The 24018-nt window shown below is 48.0% G+C and overlaps 1 protein-coding gene across 2 annotated transcripts in view; it reads right to left on the bottom strand.

The window, feature by feature from the left end:
* Nucleotides 1-24018, bottom strand: part of KCNN3 (potassium channel, calcium activated intermediate/small conductance subfamily N alpha, member 3) — a 155735-nt gene that overhangs the window by 52646 nt on the left and 79071 nt on the right. For both annotated transcript variants that reach the window (XM_012658559.1, XM_012658558.1), the window contains exon 3: nt 9335-9753. In XM_012658559.1, the coding sequence (XP_012514013.1) occupies nt 9335-9753 (419 nt within the window). The remainder of the gene's footprint in view (nt 1-9334; nt 9754-24018) is intronic.

The following is a 24018-nucleotide window of genomic DNA, read 5'->3' as shown; positions in this document are numbered from 1 at the left end:
AACATTTATTGCGCTTTTCAAAAAAAAATTATATGTAAAAATCGAGCTATTCAACTTTACCTTTTAAGCCCTGTTAATGTAAAACATGCGTTATTATGGAAGATGAGAAGAGAGGGTTTTTGTCGAGTGTGTAAAAACAAATACCTCTTTCCATTTAAAAAAACATGTATATGCATTTTCATTGTAGAAGGTACAATGAAAACTAATGAAAAAATTGCAGGTAACATCCTACAGAGAAAACACTTAATATTCATACGCATTCCCCAAGCATTTCTATGCATATTATGCATCTATATGAGTTGGTAACGTGCTATACAATATTATTTTGTGTGCTCCCTTTTCAAATACTATTACTATTTTCCTACCTTATTATAGTCTGCAAAAGGTTGATTTTTAAATTGTGGACTAATCACCCATCATATGGATGTGCTATAACTTATTTAACCATTTAAATCCTAGACATTTACTTGGTTTCTGATTTAAAGAAACATGCTGAAGAATCTTGATGGAAATTGATTATTCCACTAAAATAACTTCCTAGAATAAACCATTTCAATGGAACTTTAATTTACTGGATTAAAGTTACAAATTTGTAAAGGCTCCTGTGGCAAACTGTTAAACTGTTTTCTAGAAAGGTGGTGCTCATTTCTTCCTTGCCATCAGTGTGAGACCGCGCCCACCATCAAGAACCTTCTCCAGCACTGAATTTTACTTAATTAAATTTTTGCCACTGCAGAGGAGAAAAAGTAATTCTTGTAGTTTTAATTTGTAGTTCTTTGATTAATGAGACTGAATGTGTGTTGTATGTTTCATTTTATTGGCTTTTTGTATTTTTTTATGGTTGTCTTATTTTTATTCTATTTTTTTACTAGGGAGATGAGTTCTTCTGATTGGTTTTTAAGGCTGCTTTGTATAATAGGGATATTTACCTCTTGTCATGTTTGCTGCAAATATTTTTCCTAGCATAACACTTTCTTTTAAATAAGTATATTTTTTGAAGTACAGAAATCTAAAATTGAATGATGTAATTATGCATACCAGCTTTTTCTTTCAGGTTTTTTCTCTTCTGAGATTTTATGCTTACCAGTTCTTTCTCATCTCAGGATTGATTAAATATTCACTTTATTTTCTGGAGCTTGTTCATGGTTTTTTTTCTTTTACATCTGACTTTAATCCACCTGGAATTTATTTTGGTGGCTGATGAGAGGTAGAGTTCCAATTTGATTTTTCATCCATGCTTCCAATTTCCCCATTAACATTTATTGAATAATCTATTGCTTCCCAGTTGGCTTCTTTTTTATATATTGGGTTCTTACACACTAGGGTTTATTTCAGGGTTTTCCATTAGGTTTCATTGATCTGTCATCACCGATTTTTCACTAATGCCAGAGGGACTTAATTACTCTTAGTTTAATAATACATATTAATATCTAGTAGAGAAAGCCTCCTCAATGTTCTTCTCTTTCAAAAAAGTTAAGCTATTCTCATTTATTAAAATATCCTCTGAATCAATCATTATTCTCCCTTAAAATTTCTAATTTTGTTTGTGTTTACTTTCTTCTCGATTAAATTTATTAAAGTTAATATCTTTAGGATTTATAAATTCTGGTTTCTCCTTTTTTAACTCATTAATCCTGTCTTCGTCTTTGTTAGGAACATAATCTGCTCTCCTGATGTTTGTTTTGTTTCCGATGAATTCAATCTATTTTCCTTCTTCATTTTTTCCTGTTTTTTTGTTTTGTTTTGTTTTGTTTTTTTTAAGAGATGGGGTCTGGCTTTGTTGCCCAGGCTGGAGAGCAGTGGCTGTTCACAGGTGTGATGATGCACTATAGCCTCAAACTTTTGGGCTCAAACAATCCTGCCATGTCAGCCTCCAGAGCAGCTGGGACTGCAGGCCTGCACCAACATGCACAGCCATTTTTTAAATAATGAAAAACTTTAGGAATATTTTTCATCTGAGTACACCTTTGGTTGCATCCAGAGTTTTGATATATAGGGTCGTCATTGTTGTAATTTTCTAAATAGTCTTTAATAGTTGTTCTGAAGTCTCTGTTGACCAAGTTGGAATTGAGGAGATTGCTTTAAAATTTCTCTCAGAAGTTTCCTTTTAATTGAAGTTTTATGGGCTTGCGGTCAGAGAATGCAGCCTGAATAATTTTTCTGATGTTTTGAAATGTGTGACCAAGAAGTTCATCGATTTTTGTAAATCAATCATGTATGCTCCATGTATGCTTAAAAAGATGTATTATTTGTTTATAGGCTACAAAGTTCAATATTTCTGAATTAATTAAAACATTTAATAATTCAGATTCTTGACCTCATTTTTTTGCATAGAAGTTCACAGTTTTACTGTATATAGCACTTTTATCCACTTTTATCCACATTAAATGGTTCTTTTGAATAGTTCAAAAGAACCATTTAATGATTTTTGCTTTGAATTCAATTTGGTTTAAAATGAGGATTTCTACTGAATTGCCCTCTGATTTGCACTTGCCTAATAAATCTTTGCTCTTCATTTATTTTCTGGGTCCTTCGGTTTTAGATACCTCTCCTGAAAATAGCATGAAATCAAATTTTGCTTTTAAATCCCATCTAAGTAAGAGACATTGTCTCTTAATAGGGAGGTAAACTCAATTATGTTATAAATTTTAAGTTTAGTTTCTTCTCTTCTTTCATACTTCGTTTTTAAATTCTTCCTTCCTGCTTCCTTAATTTTTTCTATCTTAGCTACGCGGGCTCTGATGTTGTGTGGAACGTGCACATTCTCCAAGTAGGGAAAAGTGAGGCTCTAAGGTAGGGTGTTGGGGTTTCAGGTCTGCCACTCCCTTGCTCTGTGACCTGAGGCACATTGCTTAACCTCTCTGTGTCTCAATTTCCTCATATATAGAATGGAGGTACAATACTCTCCATACCTCATACAGCTGTGGTATGGACTGAATGAAATAATACATGGCCAATGCTATTGTTGTCCTTCTTGTTATACCTGTAAAATTCTACCTGTGGTTATCTTTAGGTTTAAAAAATGATTTAAACTATATTTCTTTAATTATTAAAATTGAGTAATAGGGCTTTAGGAAGAAAAATCTCCTCTACATAAAATGATGAATTTAGTATGCTTTTACCAATCCCTTTTAGCCTTCTCTCAAATTTTTAATCTGAATATTTGCAACTCTCTATTATTGAGTTGTTTTTATTTCATACATCTACTTCTTCCAGAATCTACTGTTTCTTTCACATTAGAATTTGCTTTTGCAACCATGCATAAATGTAATCTTGATTTCAGTTTACCTGGTTTCAGTGATGTCCACCTGTCTTTCTTTCACACCATTTCATTATTAAGATCTTGATTGCAATTCATCCCTTGGTCAACTGGTATACCAGTTCCCCCCAAAAGTGTAGGTGGTTTACCTTCTGAGCCCAAAAGACTCCAAAAATGACTTTTGTTCCTCTTTTGTTGCCTCACTTGAATGAGAGGATGGATCATAAACTTAAAATCCTGTGGAAATAGTCTAATGTTTCTTGGAATTTAGGGTTCCTAAGGAAAAGTCAGTTCTGTGTCGTTTGTGTGCCTCTAGGATTGTTTAACCTTATGATTCAGTAAATTTTCTAGAAAAAGAATTTATTAGGATACGTCTAGAGGTGGCTCCTCCCTCCCCCTCACATTCTAACTGAAAAACAGGAAGCCTTTTTGATCTTCTTACTCTGATTTAACACCCCTGACACATTCCCCCACCCTGGGCCAATTCTGGAAAAGTTTTCTTTGTGTATATCTTTGATTATGCTTATATCCAAATTATTCTGACTTCTTCCTCAAAAATAACTCTAATTCTTGGATCGAACCTGGATTCCACAGCCTCCAATTCTGTCCTATTCATCCCTTTTTTCTTATCTTTTCTGCGTTCAGAGAGAACTTTTAAGTTTGTCCTCCACATTCCACATTTTTTAAAATTCGGTGCTGTCAATATGGATTTTCTTTTTGCTAAAACAGTTTTAGTTTTCTGGAATTCTGCTTATACGAACCAGATAAATTTTCATTTCGTATCTGCCCACTCTTCTCTATCAGAAAGATCGTATTTTCTTGCACCCTATTAGGGATGCCCAAGAATCTTCTAACGTTGCTTTTGTTTCTCATAATTAAGGAAACTTCAGGATTATTTTCCTCCTCCTTAATGCTGCACATTTTTTTCAAAGGCCTCAAGTAAGATGCCCGTCCTGTGCCCCCACGTCCCCTTCCCTCCCTGAGTGATGCACGCATCTAGCCCTGGCACGCGGCAGGGATCACCTTAGGGTGCTCCCTACAGGAAGCCAGCTTCGCATTTCTCCAGCTAGAGGGCAGGGTTCCTGGGTCTAGTGGGCTTCGTCCAACATGGTAGGATACTGTCCTGTCCTCACTAACTGGTCCTCTGATACCCTAAACTTTTAAAATCATGGACTCTTACCAGTAAAAAATTTTTGAGCATGCACTGCCCTCCCATATATTGACACATATATTTTTATAAATTGTGGGCATATATTACTCTCTACATGTATATTAAATACTAGTGGAGCTTACTTTTTTTTAGATAAAAATAACTATGAATGGAAGTTGCGATCATTTCTTCCCACGGTCCCCAGGGATCAAGGTGCACGCACCCTAGACCGAAGGTTGCACCTCAAGCCAAAGGGGCCCACGGGAAACCACAGTGCTCAGCCTGCAGGGTCACCGTGGAGGCTTCCGTGAGCCCTGGCACTGTGCTCCGTCCCTCAGCCCATCTCCCTCCGGTTGCCTCGGGTGGACTCCCCTGCCAGAGGTGGCAGGAGGCTGGGAAACAGATAGGGAGAGGGAGGGAACTGTGTCCTTGCTCCCTGCTGGGGACAGTGCAGACCTGGGTGTGCGAGGCAGGGGCAGAAGAGGAGGAAGAAGGAAGCCTCTTTTCATCATCCTTTCACTGGGAGTGGCGGCCTCTCCTAGTGTGAGAAAGAATGGCCGCTAGTCATTTTCTCCAGCTCCGGGAGCTGGGTCTCCAGAATCAAATTTCTCATGAAAATACCAGTATGCAGAAAAATGAAAATTCACACCATCAGAGCCAAAACCCTGTTGACAGACTGGAAGGCCTGCGACACGGAGACAGCCTGTGCATGGAATTGGGAGCCTCAGGAGGGAAGAGGCCGCTCAAGAGGCTGAAGTCATTTACAAAGCATGGCTCTAGACAGCACGACTCAGCCCACTTTATCAACTTTACGGAGGCCTTCTTGCTCCTCCCAGGGAGATAAACATACAAATGTGAGCTGGCAGGCCATTGTTCAGGGCATGCCAGGAAAGCTGACTTCCCCAACCTGCTGCAGTAGTCAGAACCTCGGGCCTCAGATGGTCTCTCCAGCAGTAAGGCTGCTTGGTGTTCGACAGCGCATAATGAGGTTCCTCCCTGGGAGGCCTGTGGGAGGTGGGCACGCAGCCAGGAGAATCCCAGAGAATGCCGAGTGCCACAACTGTCAGGCCTCGGAACCCATGATGTAATGCCTCACTGGGGGCCAAGGAAAACAAGCCTGCTGCTGCCACTGCCCTCCCGGCAACCAGGCACTGCCCTCCCAAGAGCACAGCTGCTCCGCATAATTACCAACTCCCTCTCCCTCTTCGGGAGGAGGAAATGTGAAAAACCTTTATTGTCACATAAAAGCCAACCCAAGATATGAGAAATGTCTTTTAAAATGCATCTTGCTGAAGAGGGATTTCCATAGCAACTTGAGAAGCGTGTGTATACAACTAGAGATAAGTCCGGGCTGCTGAAAGCCACCTGGAATATGAACACGCCCTGCTCTGGGCATCAGCAGCCAATAGAACCTGCCATGCTGCTGTGTGACTCCGGGCAAGTCACTTACCCTGTCTGATATCTAAGGGGACAGAACCATCATGAGATCAGGCTGAGAGAGATCAAGGCCGTCTTGTCCACACCACCCTCCCACCCTGGCCTGACGCTTCAGTCCCCCAAAGCATCCGCTGCTTCCACTGTCTGTCCAGTCTCTGGCTGAATAATTCCTGTCTCAAGGTCTCTGCCAATCTTACTTATTCTATGATATTGGGGAATGACAGTGAACATTTAAGCTTGGTTCTAAAAGAAATTGCTTAGTCTTTGTAAGAGAAGTGTTTTGCCTGTTTAGGAAAAAATACACGTTTGCACAGTTCCATAGATCAGATTCCTGGGAAAGAGCCTCTGAGAAGCTGAGATTTGGGGGTGGGAGTTTTACTGGGGCTGCTCTCACCATGGGGTGTGAGGGACAGCAGGGCTGGGTGCAGCAGGAACAGAGAGCCTCGGATGATCCCTCAGAGACCTGGGAGCCCCGGAGGCCTGCTTAGTGTTCCTGCTGGAGGCAGAGGGCCTGGGCCTTTTGAACTCCTGCACTGACAAGCCCCTGGGTGCTTGTTGCCCCAGGCCAGGGGCTTGACCTTGAGCGAGGCAACTCCCTTCAGCCAGGGCAATTCCCAGAGAGGGACTCGCCACAACACTCCGGCTACGGGGATGGGAGCCTGGATCCTGGAGGAGGGATCCGGGTGACGCAAGGCAGCATCCCCTACACACGGATGTTTGAAGTGAACGCGAAGTCAGCCCAGGAGACAGTGTGATGAAATGGTCAAGACTACAGGCAGTGGAGGCAGGCAAAACGGCGAGACTGGGATTTGAAGTGTCAGTCTCAGCAGCCTGGAGACGCGCAGATGGGGCAAGCTGCCAGGAGCATCCAGGCCACAGTTTCCTTCTAAGAGCAGGATTCAGCTTGGGTTGGTGACACAAACGTGACGTTCAGAGCCAGAGTCAGGTTCAGATTCCGGATCCACACTTACTAGCTCTGGGACCTCGGGCCAGTTACTTTATATCAGTTTTCTCAACTCTAAAGCAGGAACAGTCAAGGTACCTCTGTCATAGCTCTATGGTGAGGGACAAGCTGGCATAACAGGACGCATTTTACACAGAACTAGCACAGGGTAAGCTCCCAGAACACAGGAGCAATGGTAACCCTCCTCCATGCTTTCATACACCTCTTGTTATGTCTAAGCAGAAGACTTTTCGCCAAATGGCCTTTTCACGGGAGAAGGGAACCGTAGGAGAATTTCTCATTTGCTCATTGTTTCTCTGCCTTCAACGGGGGCTTGTGAGTTACGTTTGCGGACAGAGAGAGACCTAGTGGCCTGCCAGGGGCCTCGGCTTGGAAGCTAGGAGGGCCATTCAGTATCAAATAAGATGCAACAGAGTACTTTGCAAACTACACAATTCGAAACGTGGGTTGTTCTTTTTCCCAGTAAAAAATAGTCACCCATACTTGTGATAGATACAGTAAACAATGAAACTCACTTGCAGGTACTTTGTTAAGTGTTCAGCCCCTTTGCTCATCTGAAATACATGCCAAACAGGGTTGATTTGAGGAAGTGGAAGACCTCGAATACCTTAAAGGGCTATGCAAATTCAGTTATTATTGTTGTTCCAAAACTTGGCTTCCATCGATTAGAAAGGAAAATAGGAAGACTATAGGCCAACATATGGTAGGAGTTGGTTTGTTCTAATTACAAGAAAGCAGCCACAAAATTCCCAAGAGTTCTCAAGGGACCTGTGTTATTATTAATTTTCACTGTCATTGGATTGCAATTACAGTTCATATACATTACCTTGTTTGACTCTAACAACAAATCCTGTGAAGTAGGTGTTATTTATCCAGTTTACAGATGAGAAAATTGAGGCTCAGAGGAGTACAGTGGCCAGCACGATGTTGCTTAGCTAAGAGTACCATGAGGAGTTGGTGGTTAAAACCCAAGCACATGCTTTCTCTATTGCAGGAAGAGTGTCTGCTTACCAGAGAAGGCTCTCGAAGCATCGTGCAGCATGGTCCCACCTAGAGCAGATGTTGCAATGGCAGCTGCTGAACAATGGCAGGGTTCTGAATAGGTGGGTATGGTGTGTCCCTGGGGCTCTCTCTGTATGTGACAACAGTCTTCCAACACTGCACTGGCTCTCAGAGACTGAACCCGCCATCCTTAACGGCCCTTGTTCAGCTGCAACAGAATGTTCTCTCAGTTTGACCATGTGTCTGCTGACCAAAAATCTGAAAGAAATGTCTGCAAACAGAACATCTCAAAATAGGTGGGAAATATGGTTCGATGTACCCATGTGAGATGTGTTTAGGCTAACTCCTCTCCAGACTTCCTTGTTTTGTCTCTGCCAGGACACTCGTCCAGGGAAGATTTGGCAATACCATTGTAAGCGCTGACCAATTCAAGGTGACTACCGAGATCTGTGTAAATTACAGGGGATGCTGGACCGTGCTCCCAACATGACAAACATAATCTCTCTTAGGTAAACATATCTTCATTCTATCTCCAGTGGTCCTCTTTTTAGAATGAAGAAACTGAGTCCCAGAGAGGTTAAGTCACTTGCTTTAGGTCTCGCAGCCACTTAGGGGCAGAACCAAGGTTTCTAACCTAGCTTCAAACTCCACATGTGAAATCAGATTAAAATGAGTATCAGGGCAGCTTGAAAGAAAGAAGAGTCACGAAGGGCAGCTCGGGGGTGGAGGCAGAAGGAGCAGCATTCCCACCCTTGAGCCTTCACTATGGCTGTGCTGAGGAGCTGGCATTGCACTGGAGAGCCGGGATCTCTACCCGGCCACATCCCCCTTCTCTCCCATTGGCTGCCTCTCTGAATCCACCCACCAGCCTCCTAAAACATTTCCCCAAGTACCTTCCATCAGTACAGTGCTTATCAGACTTTATTGTGCGTATGAATCACTGGGTGAACTTGTTAGAATGCAAACTCTCATTCAGTGGTTCCAGTGCAAGGCCTGAGATTCTGCATTCTAACAAGTTCCCGGTGATGCTGATGCCGCTGGTCTGTGGACCAACTTTGAGTAGCAAGGTATCATAGTATTTTACCATAAAAAGGGTTTTGTTGGTAAATACTTTTGAGAAAGTCTAGACTAAATAAAAATCAACCAGTTTCATTACTGCAGGACTTCTCAGAGCCTTTAAAATGTTAGTGCTCACCATTAATCCCCAAGAGGGAGAAATTTAAAGCGGAGCGTTATACATGAGTAAGGGTTAATGATGTAACCAGAATGCCTTGATGTATTGGTTTACAAAGAGGGAATATTCTGTGTGTACTTTTCCTGGCTTACCTTGGTTCCAAAGTTTCAATGTTCCAGCTCATATTCAGCCCCAACTTGGCCCTCCCCTCTTTCCCATTTTCTCCTTTGAGGTGTTTGGCTACGTGCCTGTCTCTTCCATCAGACCGTACACCTCCTGGCACCCCTGTCCTCTCCCTGCCCCGTCCCAGCGCGGGCTCTGGGTGCAGAGCACGCCCCGCGGGAATACCTTTCACAGACGCGGACGGTCCAGGCGGCGATGATCCACAGCGAGATGCTGAACACGAGCAGCACGGTGCCGGGGCAGATGGTCATGAGTGTCTTCATGACGAAGCGGGTGTTGAAGTTGATCTTGTTGAGCGCCCCGATGCTGCGGGAGGAGGCATCGGTGAAGAGCTTGCTGTGCAGCAGCATGACGCGCGCGATCAGGTACAGGCGCAGGAACATGGGGATGGACAGGATGATGTCCACGTCCGCCTCCGCCCGCGACGGCGTGTAGGAGAAGGCCAGGCGCGCCGTCCAGAAGAACTTGTACTCGCCGGGAATGGGGTGGATGGCGCACACCAGCATCTCCAGGCTGATGTAGAGGATGCGCTCGTAGGTCATGGCTATCCGCCAGTCGTCCGCGCCGTTGTCGATCACGAAGAGCTGGCGGAGCAGAGAGCCCGTTAGTGTGGCCGGGACTGGGACGCGCGCGGCAGGGCCAAGGGCGGACGGGGCAGGCTGCTGGGCTCGGTCAGCCTGACCGCCTCAGCACCCCTGGAGAGGCCGCGCTGGGTGGTGACAGCCCTGAATGCAGAGTAGGGAGACCTGGGTTCGGGTCCAGCTGGGAGGCCCTGGCGAAGACAATCTCTGGGTCTCACTTGCCTCCTCTGTAATCGAATCCTGGAATGTAGTGATTTCTAATAAGAAATAACACATTTGGTCTTCATCCTGGTTTAGGCACACCGTTCCTCAAACCCTAGGAATGTCCAAAGTGATAAACAAATGTCTTTTGTGTGCTAATGAGATGACTGATGGCTGGGGGCTTCCAGGATAGCCTCGGGATGGGAGTGGTTGCCAGGGAACCCACCCTGTGATTAGAGGGTTGGAACTTACAGCCCCACCTGCCACCTCCTGGGAGGGGAGAGGAGCTGAAGGTTGAGTTGACCACAAAGGCCACTGATTTGATCAGTCGCTCTATGTAATGAAGCCCACATAAAGACCCACATGGACAGCGTTTGGATGGGCTTCCAGATAGCCGGACACCCAGAGAGGTCAGGGAAGCCCCGTGCCTCTTCCCACATCCCTTGCCCCACGCATGTCTCCCATGTGGCTGTTCATCTGTACCCTCTGAAATGTCCTTTACTACAAACTAGCAAAGGTGTTTTCCTGAGCTCTGTAAGCTGCTCTAGCAAATTAATCAAATCCAAGAAGGGGGTCATGGGAACCTCGGATTTACAGCACAAATAAAACCACCTGGGGCTCGTGACTGGCATCGGAAGTGGGACAGTGTTGTGGGCCTGAGCCCCAGCCTGTGGGATCTGACACTAACTCCAGGTAGATAGTGTCAGAATTGAGTTACATTGTAGGGCACTCAGTTGGTGTCCATTAGGGAATTGCTTGGTGTGTGCGGAACGACATTTCGCTGACCAGAGTGATCTGTGTTGAGCCAGTACAGTCGGAGGAGACAGTCGGGCTGTTTTTTCCCCTGCTATACACTCTCAAGGTTCCTCCCAGCATGAAGGTGCCAGGCCGTGATGATGAGGAAGAGTGGCTCATTGGTATTAAAAACACATCCCCGAGCCCCTGCCAGGCCCGAGCTGAAGCCCGGAGGGGGATGCAGAGATGGAAAGTCATGTTTCCTGCGTGAGTGAACTCACAAGGGCTGGCACAGAGTCCCCACTCAGAGAGGGGACCAGCAAGCGTGTGCTGGCAGCACTGTGCTCTCAGACAGCGCAGTGGAGTTTTCACGGCATGGGCTCTGAGCCAGACTGCTGATCCTAACACCACCTAACTGCGTGATCTTGGGCAAGTTACTGAACCTCTCTGTGCCTCAGTTCCCTCATCCGGGGATGATGATAATGTCTGCTGCATCGAGGTCGCCGTGAGGCCACAATGGATTAGTGTATACAACACGCATAGAATCCTGCCTAGCACCCAGCACACGCTGTATAAGCATCAGCTAGTCTTATTTTTAGCATTATTAATAGATCTATAAAATGAGAGTAGGTCTCAATTCAATGATGTCTAAGCTCCCTCCCAGCCCTGACCCACGAAGCTGAGATTCTGCTGTCACATCATGAGGATGCATGTTCAGACAAGCATTAACTGAGCACCTGCTGTATGCCCAGCCTGTGCTCAGTGCTGGGATTTACATATGGGGAAGGCCCAGCCTTTGTCCTCAAAGAAGTCCCACTGTGGGGTCCCGTTACGTTTGATGACTGTGAATGGGACTTCACATCCTTCCCCTCTGTGGCCTCAGTCTCCACAGCTGTGAATGAGGAGCCTCTAAGGTCCTGTCCCGCTTGGACGTTCCTGTGGTTCTGATTCTCAGAGGAGGAGGCCGGAGATCGGGCATGTGTCGGGTGTGAGGCCTCCTGCACAGGTGAGCGTCTCACTTCTGAGAGGAGGTGGAGGTGCTTATCGCCATGTCATGCCCTCTCTGCACTGGGCGCTTGGCCCTCCAGCAGCTCTGGCCATTTCCTGTCCCAGCTCCCCCTACACACACACCCCCACTCAGGCCTCCGGCCACACACTGCCTGCGCCACAGAAAGCCACAGAGAGCTGTTGCTCCCCAAGGCTTACGCTGGCCTTCAAGGAGGAAGGGAGGCAGGGTCCCGTGGCCTCACATGAGCCCGAGAGGAAGGTCACCACATGGGTACATCCTGGCCAGGGGAGCAGCCCGTGAAGCTGGGGAAGGCCTGCGCTGTGAGGCTGGAAGGAAATAAGGCTGGGTGAGAAAGACGTTAATGTCGGGGCAAGGCTTGGGTAGAAGGAGTTTCCACATGACAGATGAAGGAGTTTCCATTAACCTGGAAATACGCCCTCAGCGCAGCAGTGACAGAGAGGCCGGGTGAACGTGGAGCGGGTGCTGGCTGAAGTCTGAATGCAGCCTTCTTGCCCTGCCACCTCGCCCTGCAGGGAGGTTAGGGAATGAGGGCCTTTACTCTGCCAGCCACGCCGTCTCCTCCGTGGTCTGGGCCACAGGAAGCTTCTGCTCTGCTTTGAAGTGAGTTACCAACCAGCCTTCTCTCCTCCCCCCTTCCCTGCCTTCCCTACAGCTCACCAGGAACTGAGCACGAAGGAGAGGACGTGGTGCCGGGTCTGGGGCTCTCACGGTTTCCTTGCTTGTAGTGTCGGCCTGTGGTATTTGTCTGCCGCAAGGGGCAGATTCCAGGCAACTCGGTGGCCCTGAGAGGCGAGGGCAGCTGGTGAAAATGCATGGAGACAGGCGGCCCCACTGCGGGCAAGTCTCTAACCTTGCCGAGCCTCAGTTTCCCCTTCTCCCGGCTCTGTGACCTTTCAAAGACGTAATGGGGAGTAAAGGAGATAATGGGTTGAAGGGGCTTCATAACCCACAAAAGACCATTTTTCATTCATTCATTCATTCAACAAACGTGTGGAAGGCTCTCTATGCGGGGTGCTGGAGATTCAGGGTTGTGCAAAACGGCTCTGCACAGCCCCGATGGGGATCACCAAGGGGAACTCAAGGGCACCGTGGGAGCGACTGGCTGAGGGCCCTGGCCTCGCCCAGTAGCTCTAATCAGGAAGCTGTCGTTGTCATCTCTGAACAGGAGAGGGTACCCAGCACAGCGCCAGCCGGAGACTCCCCCTCCTCCTTCCCCACTGCAGCTGAGCCTGGGTTTTTCCAGACACAGGTTTCCCCCATCAATTAGAAAGCTTAATGGCTTCTCAAAGGGTTCCCACTGCTTCTAACTGCCGCCCAACAGGCCAAGCCATGGCAACGTGACTGCCTGGCCAAACTCTTCCAATACAAAATTAAAACCATCTACACTGTAATAAAGAATCGCATCCGGTTACTATGGTAACTGGGTTCACTCTGGGCAGGAATTGAAGCAAGGAGTACCGGATTCCTTTGATAGCTTGGTGGGGACGGGATTGTATGCCATCCAAGCTGAAGGGGAGGGTGCACCAGCAGCTCTGCCAGCTTGACAGGAGGGTGCTGGTCCCAAGGCAGTGTCCCCATCTGCCTCTGTTTCGGTTTCCTGGTGTGAGCAGGTGGGGGCAACCCCGGCTAGTGTAGTTGGAGGCCAGTAAGCAAGCCTGAAGCCGCCCACATCCAGTTATTAGCTGTGTAATCTTAGGCAGGTCACATGATTTCTCTGTGCCTGTTCCCACATCTCTAGCATGGAAATATTGACCTTGACCCTGCCCACCTCTCGGGGTTAGTGTCAGGATCCAGTAATACAGATAGTAAGTGGGACTGTGCTTTACTAACTACTCTAAAATGTGAGGGGTTATTAAGCTGGCTGGCCTGGCAGGCATTCATAAACCATGTGTGTATGTGGGGGTGTGTTTGGAGTAGGGTGTGGGAGGGAGATATTTCAGGTTGCGGTTTGAAAACCTCTGCTAGACAGGGCTCCGTTGCAGGGCTGTGTGCACCTACAAGGTAGACAGTATGTCCCAGAAGATCCCATGGCTGTCACCATAAGAGGACACCCTATGGCTTCTCCTTCTGACCCCTGGAATCACAGCTCCCCAAGTGTGGCCTTGCTCCCTTCAGATTTAGAGCAGATAACATGTCCCCCGCCCTGCTGTTTTCTCACTCAGAATCCTATTCACTCCTAACAAAGCACGGATCTCAATTACACATTTATTTGCGTTTACCAGGGTTTGGCTGCCTCTGCCCTTAGACCAGAGGTTCTCAACCTGGCTGCATGTTAGAATCACTTAGAGACTTTGTTTAAAAAAAAAAAAAAAAATACCCATGCCCGGACCCATCTCTGGGGTCCTGGCATTGGGATTTTTCTTAAAGATCCCAGGCGATTCTAAAGTATCACCAGGGGTGGGACTCCCTGGTCACAGTTGGAGCTCCAAAGGAACAGGGGCTGTGTCTTCCTTGTTCCCTATGGTATCTCCATTGCCTAGAACCTGATATTAGCACATAGTAGGTGTTCAAAAAAATGCTTGTTTAGTGAATCAGTAACTACCACCTACTGTGTGGCCCTGGACAACTCATCTTCCCTCTCTGGGGCTCGGTGTCCTCCTCTGAAGAATGGGCAATAGACCAGAGGACCCTCGAGGTACCTCCTGCTCTACAGAGCCAGAAGTCTGTGGTTCTACACAGATGCTCTTGCCAGCACCTCCCCCGCATCTGTGTTCTTGGTGCACGTGAGCTCTCCGGGGACGGGAGCCATGCCTGGCTCATTCACCTCCCTCCCATGCTTGCGTCGGTGCCTGGCGCAGAGCGGGCACTCAGTAGAATTCTGTTGAATAAAGGCGTGGGTAGGTGGATGACTGTCATATGAAGAAAAGGACAGATTGCCAGTGGCCCTTTTAACCACCCAGAATGGAAATTCCTGTAGAAAATCCATTCCTCAGCCTGTGACCAACAAAGGACCTGACAATTTATCTCATGCAATGGGAAAGGACACCCTCCTATTCCCAAAGGGTGGTCTGATCTGGAATAAACTGTCCCATGTGATCTCCAAACCTTAGAAAGTTCTAGAACTAATATGAAGCCAGGATCTTGAGTAGCACTCGACCAGAGGGCTCAGGGAGAGGGTACAAGTGGTCCCACAAAGGACCGTCCTCCCCAGGGTTTGGTCTCAGTTGCCCAGTCCTAGTTCTAGAACAGCTTGACTGTTGGCCTCTAATGGATTTTGGAAAACTACCGAGGTGACATAGCCAGAACCTGGCCTGGGGCAGGGAGCACCAGCAAGCCCTCAAGGGGTATGCTCGAGGGCTGTTCCAAAGCAGGGGTCTTGGAGGCCTGGGGCTGAGGAGCAAGTCTCCTCCTGACCTGGCCAGGGTTTGCTCCTGGCATGCTGGCTTCCCTACCGTCTCCAGTGGCTGAGTCTTTCTGCCTCCTAAGCCTAAAACCAGTGATTTCACTCAGTTAGGGAACAGCCAGCCTGAAGGTGTAGTGCTTCAGTGTCACAGTCTATGGTCTCCTGAAAGTCCTGCCCTCTCCCCAGATAGTGCCCTGATCAGAGGTGGCTCCAGACCCAACCCCTCTGCCACTTACTGGTGGTTCTGAGAGCCTGTAGGATTTTCAGCTTGTTAGTAGAACGGCTCTGGGAAGGAGATTTTATACAACAGAGTGATTCCAAACTTGCCTGTAAGAACTTGTAATTAGAGAAAAAGGAGAACCAACCCAATTCCACTCCGTTCAATAAAATAATTAGTAAGAACAAGGCTGAGACACTGGGGATATAAATACGAATCAGACACATGTCCCATGAATCAGCGCACAATCTCCAGCAGCTCTAGCATAAGGCGGCGTGATGAGGACCCACCCTGGAAAGCTTCTTGGGCGAGATAAGGTTACAGCAGGACCTGGAAGGCACGCGTCACACACCTGTGTGGCAGCTGGCACAAATGGCCACAGAGCCCTCCATCCCATCTGCTTGCTTCTGTGCACGTGACTTTGCCTCTCCTCCCAGCAAGAGGTCCAGTACATTTCTCAATCCCATAAACCAGACGACAGACCTAAAGTCCAACCTTTCCCTTTTAGATTCCCAGGCCCCAGCCCCTGGAAGGAACCTCCGCCTATCCCTACGCTCCTACTCCACATGGCTGTCTGGCTGGCCAGCCTTCCCCTAGTACCTGGTAACCGGATCACGGTCAAGGGCCATGGTCCAGGGCCGTTCCAGCCTCCCCATCCCTACCGCCACCCCAGGGACACATCACTTCAGAGATTAAAGAATAACTCAAAGCATTTTAAAAGTTATCTTGCAAGCAGTTTGGTTATACAAAGCATTTTCTAAGGTGGGATAAAGTCAGCTGGTGGATTGAATGCAGGAACAAGGGCAAGGCAGAAGGACTAGGGTAGAGTCTGGGAATGGTGAATCTTGCTGGCAAATCTGGGGGGTAAACTGATTAGCTGGCAGCTAGTAAAGACGCCGTGTGAGCAGTCCATCCTTGAATGGCCGATGAGGGGTATCAAGGAAAACAATTCCAGTTACTTAGGGTTTCTCCAGAAACCCTTGACTTTTAGGTGTGGCTTGTGGGTGTACGGCAGGCTCTCCCACCAGCACCTCCACCCCAGAGAGCCCAGGTCTGCGGTTTCCCTCATTGGAGTTTCTCAGGGAGCAGCCTGGTCACCCGCCAGCTCACCACCGAGCCCAGCTCTGAGGGGCCATCTGGCCACCTCAGGACAGGGCAGTTCAAGGGGAATCTCTGCAGGGGCTGGGACAGGCTGTCCTGACAGGGAGATAAGGGGACTATCCTGGAGCCTCCAGTGGCCACATGACAGAGGCTGAGCTTCAGGCCCCCTGAGGCCCCACAGGTTTCCCTCAGAGGGGAAGGCACGCCAGGAAGCTTGCTTTGTTTTTTTCCAGGGTAAATAAGTTTGGAGTTGATTCATTGGATTCACTAATTTTCCTCCCATTCTATTAGAAAGACTTGGCCCTTTCTGCTTATTTATTTAAGCAAAATCTTTCATTAAACTGTTCTTAGTTATTGGGGCAGGGGGTAGAGCCTACATAGACATTTTCCAACCAACCTGAAAAACTTTCATTCTTGCACAACTATGATTTTTTCTAAATTAAAGAAGAGAAAGTGGAAAAAGCCTTTAGTCATCTCTACTGTTCCCTCTTTGTGAAAAAGGGAAAATTTCCATTATTTAAAAAAAATATATACAGAAAAAAAGCAAAAGGGAAAAAAAAAAAACAGTTTCTTAAAATATATTATTTATTTATATATAGATTATATATCTATATATAAATAAATTTAAACTCCTGGGAGCACATACTCAGCATGTATACCATTACTATGGGGTTACCATGGAAGCAACATCAAAAGTCCTGTAATACCTAATTAGGTTTCCCTGAGGACAGGAGCTGATTGCCAGTGACGAAATGAACTTCTGAGTTTGCAGTAATGGTTAACATAACATTTCTAGTCAGCAAATGCTCCCCATGGAGCTAGAAGAAGAAAAGGAGGAAGGACAAAAAAAAAAAAAAAGCAGAGCTGGAAAAAAGGTGGCTCTAAAGGACATCAAGTTAGTGGGCTTTGTCAGAAAAGTCTATGATTCTACCATCGAGAAGACCGTTCGAGGGTTGGGGTGCATGCCAGCCAGCTCCGTGTCTACGAAGGACCCCTCCCCATCTGAAACTGTGCGCCTTACTGAGGCAGATGGCACTGGGCCACGTGCAATGTCTTGTAGAGGCTCTTTGGTCTGGCCAGGACAGGGTTCTCCGGAGTGCCCCCGGCAGAGGTCACCGATGGTCCCTTGCAGTGTGCATGACAATCCACAGGGCTTTTGAGCCTGCAGTTTGTCTGGAACTGACAGAGACCAGTGGTGACCATAAATCCTTTCCCTGTTCTCAAGTTTTTAGGCAGTGAAAGCCAAGTTACGGCAATTGAGGGCGTAAGTAGCTTTTACTCACATAGCAAGAATTTCTTGCTCCCGGACCAAGACACCACCGGGGCTAGAGCATTCTGCCACTGACTATCTGTGTGTGGTAAGTCTCTGGACTGCAGATCTGTAACGTGAAGGGTTGGGTCCGATATGTGGTTTTCCATTTTCTCCTAGCTGTGGAGCCATTTCTTCTAGTGAGATTTTTTCGTATAAGCCCAACATAGGCAACAAATTCAGAGCTGTTCTAGTCGAAATGGCAGAGAAGAGCGCTCAAAAGCCAGCTCACTCTCCTCCCCTGCAGCCTAGGTCTCTGTAGTGGCCCCCGTGTCTCTCCATAGGCCCTGTGGTTGGAAACCCTTGGACGGACTGGCTGGCCTCTGGCTGTAATGAGAGATAGGCGTGGTGCTGGAATTCGAGGCATTTGGGGTCTAGTTCAAGAGATGCTGGATGCACAGGCATGAAGCTATGAAGCTTTGCCCTGATCCGTTCATTCATTCATTCATTTAGTATGAGTTGAGTCCCTATTATGTGACAGTCCCACGCTAAGCTCTAGGGCTATAGCAAGCACAAGCAGTCAAAGTCCCTGTCCCCATAGAGCTTGTATTCTAGAGGAGGAAAACAGATACTGAACAGGGGAACCGTTTAATTTCAGTGAATAATGCCTGCTAGGAAGAGAATGAGACAGGGCAAAGGAAATGGACCAGTCTGGATGAGGGCAGCACTGTCGCACACAGGCAGGCCAGGCACAGCTCTCTAGGGCGGGGACCTCTGAGTGGAAGGTGAGCCTCGAAAAGCATGATTACAGAGGGGACAGCACATGCAAAAGCCCAAGGCAGGATGGAGCTTGGAGAGCTGGAGAGATGAAGGAAAGAGGGCCAACGTGAGAAGTAAGTGGGGGATGGCACTAGATGAGACCAAGAAGGTAGCAGGACCCAGATCATTAGGGCCTTGGAGGCCATGGAGGGAGCTTCATGGAAGCAGGGAGACCACGGGCCCACTCCCACCAGGGCCATGTGCACTATGTCACCACTTTCTGAAGCCAGATTACCCATAGGTTAAATATGTGTCTGTATTAGTCAGCTCAGGCTGTCACAACCAAATACCATAGCCTGGGTGACTTAAACAACAGAAATGTATTTTCTCACAGTTCTGGAGTCTGGGAGTCTGAGATCAGGGTGCCAGCATGGTCAGGTCTGGTGAGGGCTCTCTCCCTGGCTTGCAGATGGCCGCCTTCTAACTGTGTCCTCACGTGGCAGCGGAAGAGAGAGATCTCTCTGTTCCTCTTCTTATAAAGCCATGGTCTTATAGGATTAGGGCCCCACTCTTATGACCTTACTTAAACTTAATTATCTCCTAAAGATCCTTTCTCCAGATGCAGTCACATTGGGGCTTAGGGCTTTAGCATATGAATTTGAGGGGGACAAAATTCAGTTCATAGCAGTGTCATTGTGTGTCAAAATTACACAAAAGCCAGACCACAGGCCAAGCTAGGTGATTTTGCACATACCATCTCATTGCAATCTCATCATCTTCCCGTAAGGAAATAATATGCCCATTTTGCCGATGAAGAAACTGAAACCCAGAGAGGTTCAATCAATTGCCCAGGGCCCGCAGCATTCAATGCGATCCCAAGTCCCAGGCCCTTCCACCTGCCAGCCTGACCCTCTATGTAAGGGACTAGCCAATTTTGGCTTACTGTCTTATTCTAAAGAAAACTCAAGCCCACCCTTTAAATGTTTATCCTCTGAAGGATCTCCACTGACCTCAGAATCGATACGCAATTAAAATAAACTGGGGTTCCACTCCTAGTGTCTATATCACCCTGGGAAATCCACATCGTGATTAGCCATCTAGACTGGTCTCTGTTTGTGGAACTAAAACACTTGCTTTCCCTTCCACAGACCGAATATCCATTCGGATATCCAATATCCGAATATCCATCTTTCCCTCCCTCTTCCTCCCCCCAGTGAACGGATCTCTTTGGAGACCTGGTGGTGGTGTCCGTCTTGGTTTGGGAGCCACCTACGCACCTGAGCACATTTGCTAATGAAGATGAGTCCTTTGGGCAAATCGGGTGGGATCAGGGCAACACAGGGCTTGATTTATCTGTCCTAGAAAGGAACAGAACCCTGGAGGTTGGGGGACTGGAAGGAGAGGAAGGTGGCTAAGGAGCACTTAGGACCAGTCCCATGACAGGAGGGAGACTAGAGCCGACCACGCTTGAGACAGGGACGGTGATGAGACCTTAAGAACAAGCCAGGCAAAGTTCGGTGCTGTCTTGTGTGTTACGCCACCACCCCATCACCTCTCCCCTGCTCTAGACCCACAGAAAAACCGGCTGACCTGGAGGCCCTGATCACGGGTCCTTCGGGAAGTGAAGGGAACCGGAGGTTGCCTGGTGCCTAACGGTCACGACGTGCAGGATGGGGGTGGAGAATTCAGCAGGGGCAGGAGTCTGCCGTCGGAGGGACTGCCAGGACAGAAATGGAAGTCCCCAAGAACCCCCAGAGATCTCTGGAAGGACACTGGGTCCCCTCCTTGTGTGAGATGGGAGTCTGTGCCCAATTCTATTTGAAGCCAAAGTGGCCCCAGCTGATCCTTGGGTTACAGTGACCACACTCTGGTCCCCTCACGTGCCCCACCCCCTCCATCTTCCACACTGCTGCCAGAGCGAGTATTCTAAAATGCCAACCAAACCGCGTCACTTCCCTCCATAGAAGTTTTCAATAGCTCCCCAGAATGTTCAGGATCAACTCCAACCTCCTAGTTGTACTTGTCAAAAAGGATCTCTCCCCACCTGGCCTCAGCTGGCCTCTCCTCATCATCACCTGCCACGCCACACCTGGCATCTCATTCCGGCCAAACCAAGTTACCAATACTCCCCGAACTTCTGTCCCTCGGAGTTTCGTACAAGTGTTCCCTCTTCTCACCTTCTTTACCAGAGAGCTCCTTCTCATTCTTGAAGGTCCGGATCAAGGGTCTCTCCCTTCCCCAGACCTTAGCTGGCCTCTTCCCACCCCCAGGTAGGGTTGGGTGCCTTCCTCCAGGATTCCCCCGTCCCTGTGCCCCCCACTGTCCCAGAGTCAGTCCCCAAATGGCAGCTGGGGAAGGATGGCCAGAAGGTTTGGGAGTGCCAGCTCCAGCGTCAGGGCAGGCACGGGGAGCCGGGTGACCGTCTCCAACAACAACAATAACAACAGGCACCAGTTTCGCAGCCTCACTGTGTGCCAGGCCCTGGGCTGTGTACTTTACAGGCATTATCTCATCCAGTCTTTGTGAGGCTCTGGGATAGGCATTTTTATTCCCATTTTACAGATAGGAAAATTGAGGCTCATAGATTAAGTAACTTGCTAAATGTCGTACAGTTAATAGCAAACCTGGGCTCTGAAGCCAGGGCAGACAGTTTCCAAAGTCCCCTCTCTTGACCACTATGTCCTGGCCCCAGGCTGTGCTGGGAGGGCTTTGGGCTGACTTCCTGGTGTTTGCCCATCTCAGGTCAGGCCAGCAGGTATCTCTGGTTCTCTGCGTGCCTTGGCAGATCTCAGAGTCAAAGGTTTCTGAGCACCTGCTAAGTGTGGGGTAAGAGGAATTATTTTCTCAACAGGAAGTTTCTGATTAAATTTCCATTTTGTTTTGACACATTAAAGGATCCTGCTAAATGCTTGGGGGTGGAGGAAACAGCGCCATCGCTGGGGCTGCCGGCCCTGGTCTGTTCTAACGCCAACCTGTTTACTGCTCAGGGAGCGATTCCTTAACCTTGGCTTAGAGGCTATTTTTAGCAACTAAAAATAAAGAGGTTTTTGAATCTTTGAACAGCATGGGGAACTAAAGAACTGAGGTCAGGACCGGGTGTCAGCGGTGGGCTTGGATGTTAGTTTTTTCTCCAAGTAACTCAAATGCCCTTCAACTCCTCCTCAAGGACCAGCTGAAACGTCACCCCGTCAGGGGAGCTTTTCCTGATCTCCCCAGCGGAGGGAGGGGGGCACTTCAAACAGCCAGAACAATCCATTTGGTGCTTCTAACTTGCAGGCTCCATCCTCAAGCACTTGTCTTTATATTAACCCTTTCAGTCCTCACAAGGCCCCATAAGAAAAGTACCATTATTATCCCCAGTTTTCAGATGAGCCGACTTCCCTAAGACCTCAGAGCAAGTAAGCAGTGGAGGCAGGATCTAAATCCAGAATCCACACTGTCATCTATTAAGCATCTATTTCCAGCTGAAACCTTCCTCTTGAACTCCGATCTGAGCCATGTGCCTGTCCACGTGCGTGTCAGCACCCTCGCTAACTCAGGGCTCCTTGAGGACAGATGTCTTCTCGGTCACTGTTCACGACAGTGCCAGCCACAGCACTCAGGAAACACGGGCTGCCCAGCTGAATATATACACGGTGTAAGGTGTCAAACGATACCAGTGTGTTACACACTGATAACCAGTATGAAAAAAATAAAAGTAAAAAACAACAAAAAAAAAACTATACCAGTATGACTATCAAGAAAAATATTTTAATTGTTCACCATTTCTATAATTCTCCCAAGGCAAAAATCTTTGGCAACCTGTGCACAAGACAAAGAAATCAAAGAATATTTTTAAAAGAACTGCTTATTTATGATTAAAAAAAAAACCCTGGAAACAGCTTGAATACACATCAATAGGAAAACAGCTGAATAAATTACGATGCTCAGACTGTAGAACATGATGTAGCTGTTTTTAAAAATGAAGTGGACCTAAATCAGCAGTCCCCAAACTTTTTGGCACCAGGGACTGGTTTCATGGAAGACAATTTTTCTGCGGACCGGGGGTGGGGGAGATGGTTTCAGGCTGGTTCAAGCACATTACATTTATGGTGCAGTCAAACCTCTCTGCTACTGATAATCTGTATTTGCAGCCGCTCCCCAGCGCTAGCGTCACCGCCTCAGCTCCACCTCAGACCATCAGGCATTAGATTCTCACCTCCTACTGGAGGCCCTGTTACTAACAGGCCACTGACCATACCTGTCGCGCCTGGGGATTGGGGACCACAGATCTATATGTATTGACTTAGAAAATGTTCCTGATATATTATTAAGTAAAAAAAGAAAATTGCAGCATAATGGGTGTAGTGTGATTCCTCCTTTTTTTAAAAAAGCAAACACCAACACATAAAAACAAAAATCCCCGTACACGTATATACATGTTGGTATATTTTTGTATAAGCACACAAAAAAATGGCGTGTTAATCACCTCTGGTTAAACACCAAATTGTTAACACTGGTACCTCCCGGGATGCAGGGGGTAGGAATCAGGGAAGCTATTGATTTCTTTCCTTTAATAATAAGAACACATCTCTGGGCTAAAACAAGCCCATATTGCTTTTGTAATTTAAAAAACCCAATAAAGTGTTTTTTAAAAGAACTGTCCTGGAGAAAGCCGCTCATTGAGTGTAATGGGGGTGTTCTAAGCAGGGCCATTCTTGGAGGGAAAAGGATCTCCTGAGTCCTTTCCTGCCCTGTAATTTTCTGTGTAGAGCTTCGGCTCCCCCAGGAGCCCCAGACTGCGTGAATAAAGCCCCGCTGAAGAGTCCTAACAGCTGGGCTCCTCTCCCAGGGCTGCCCCCTCCGAGGCCAGCTTCATTACCAGTTCCCCAGCCCTCCTGACTAAATCACCCCGTGAAAAATAGCTCCAGTGCGCAAAGATTAAACAAAGGCACTTATTGCAAGGCCCACCTCTCCGTGCACGTTCCTGTCGTGGGCACTGAAAGCCACATTCGTCAGCAGCCCGCCCTGCTCGCCCACTGGGGGCAGGGGCCTGGGCTCCCTGTGGGAAGAGGTGGCTCTCCTCACAACCGATGACGTAAATCAGTCAGGAGGGACGGGCCAGGGCCAGGGCACACGGCAGCCCCGATTACCAAGGTGACTGGTAAGGCGGGTGAAGACCCACCGTGGACCCGGCCCGCGTGTGCCAGGCGCAGGGCCAGGCTCCACAGGGTACAATGGAGTGGAGGATGCAAGTTCCTGCGAACCAAGAGCTGAGAACAGTGTGTCTCCTGGAGATACACGGAGCGAACAAAGGGAAGGCTGTGGGGGTGACCAGTTTAACTCGCGGCAAAAGAAGGGTGGGCCCTGTGTGCAATTCAGGGTCTGTGCCACTGGCCATCAGCGTCCACAACTGGTGCCGCCCTGGACCCTGACACTCCGGGAACCTGCTCTGGGCACCCCACACCGGAGGGCCCTGCTGAGCCCTCCTCAGCTGCACTCCACCTCCTGGAGCCAGAAGCCCACAGGGCCAAGGGGCCTTGTCCTCTCTCACCTTGCAAACCACCCTTTGGGTACCCAGGACCCCGTCCTAAAGGCCCTGAGCCTGCTTCCAGGGCCCACACCTCCTCTTTCCCGTCTGTCCTCCCACGTGC

The sequence above is a fragment of the Propithecus coquereli genome, unplaced genomic scaffold (assembly GCF_000956105.1).
Source record: "Propithecus coquereli isolate 6110/MARCELLA unplaced genomic scaffold, Pcoq_1.0 Scaffold59, whole genome shotgun sequence".
NCBI lineage: Eukaryota > Metazoa > Chordata > Mammalia > Primates > Indriidae > Propithecus > Propithecus coquereli.
Note: the sequence above shows the minus strand (reverse complement) of the source record. Positions and strands in the feature narration are given on the sequence as shown.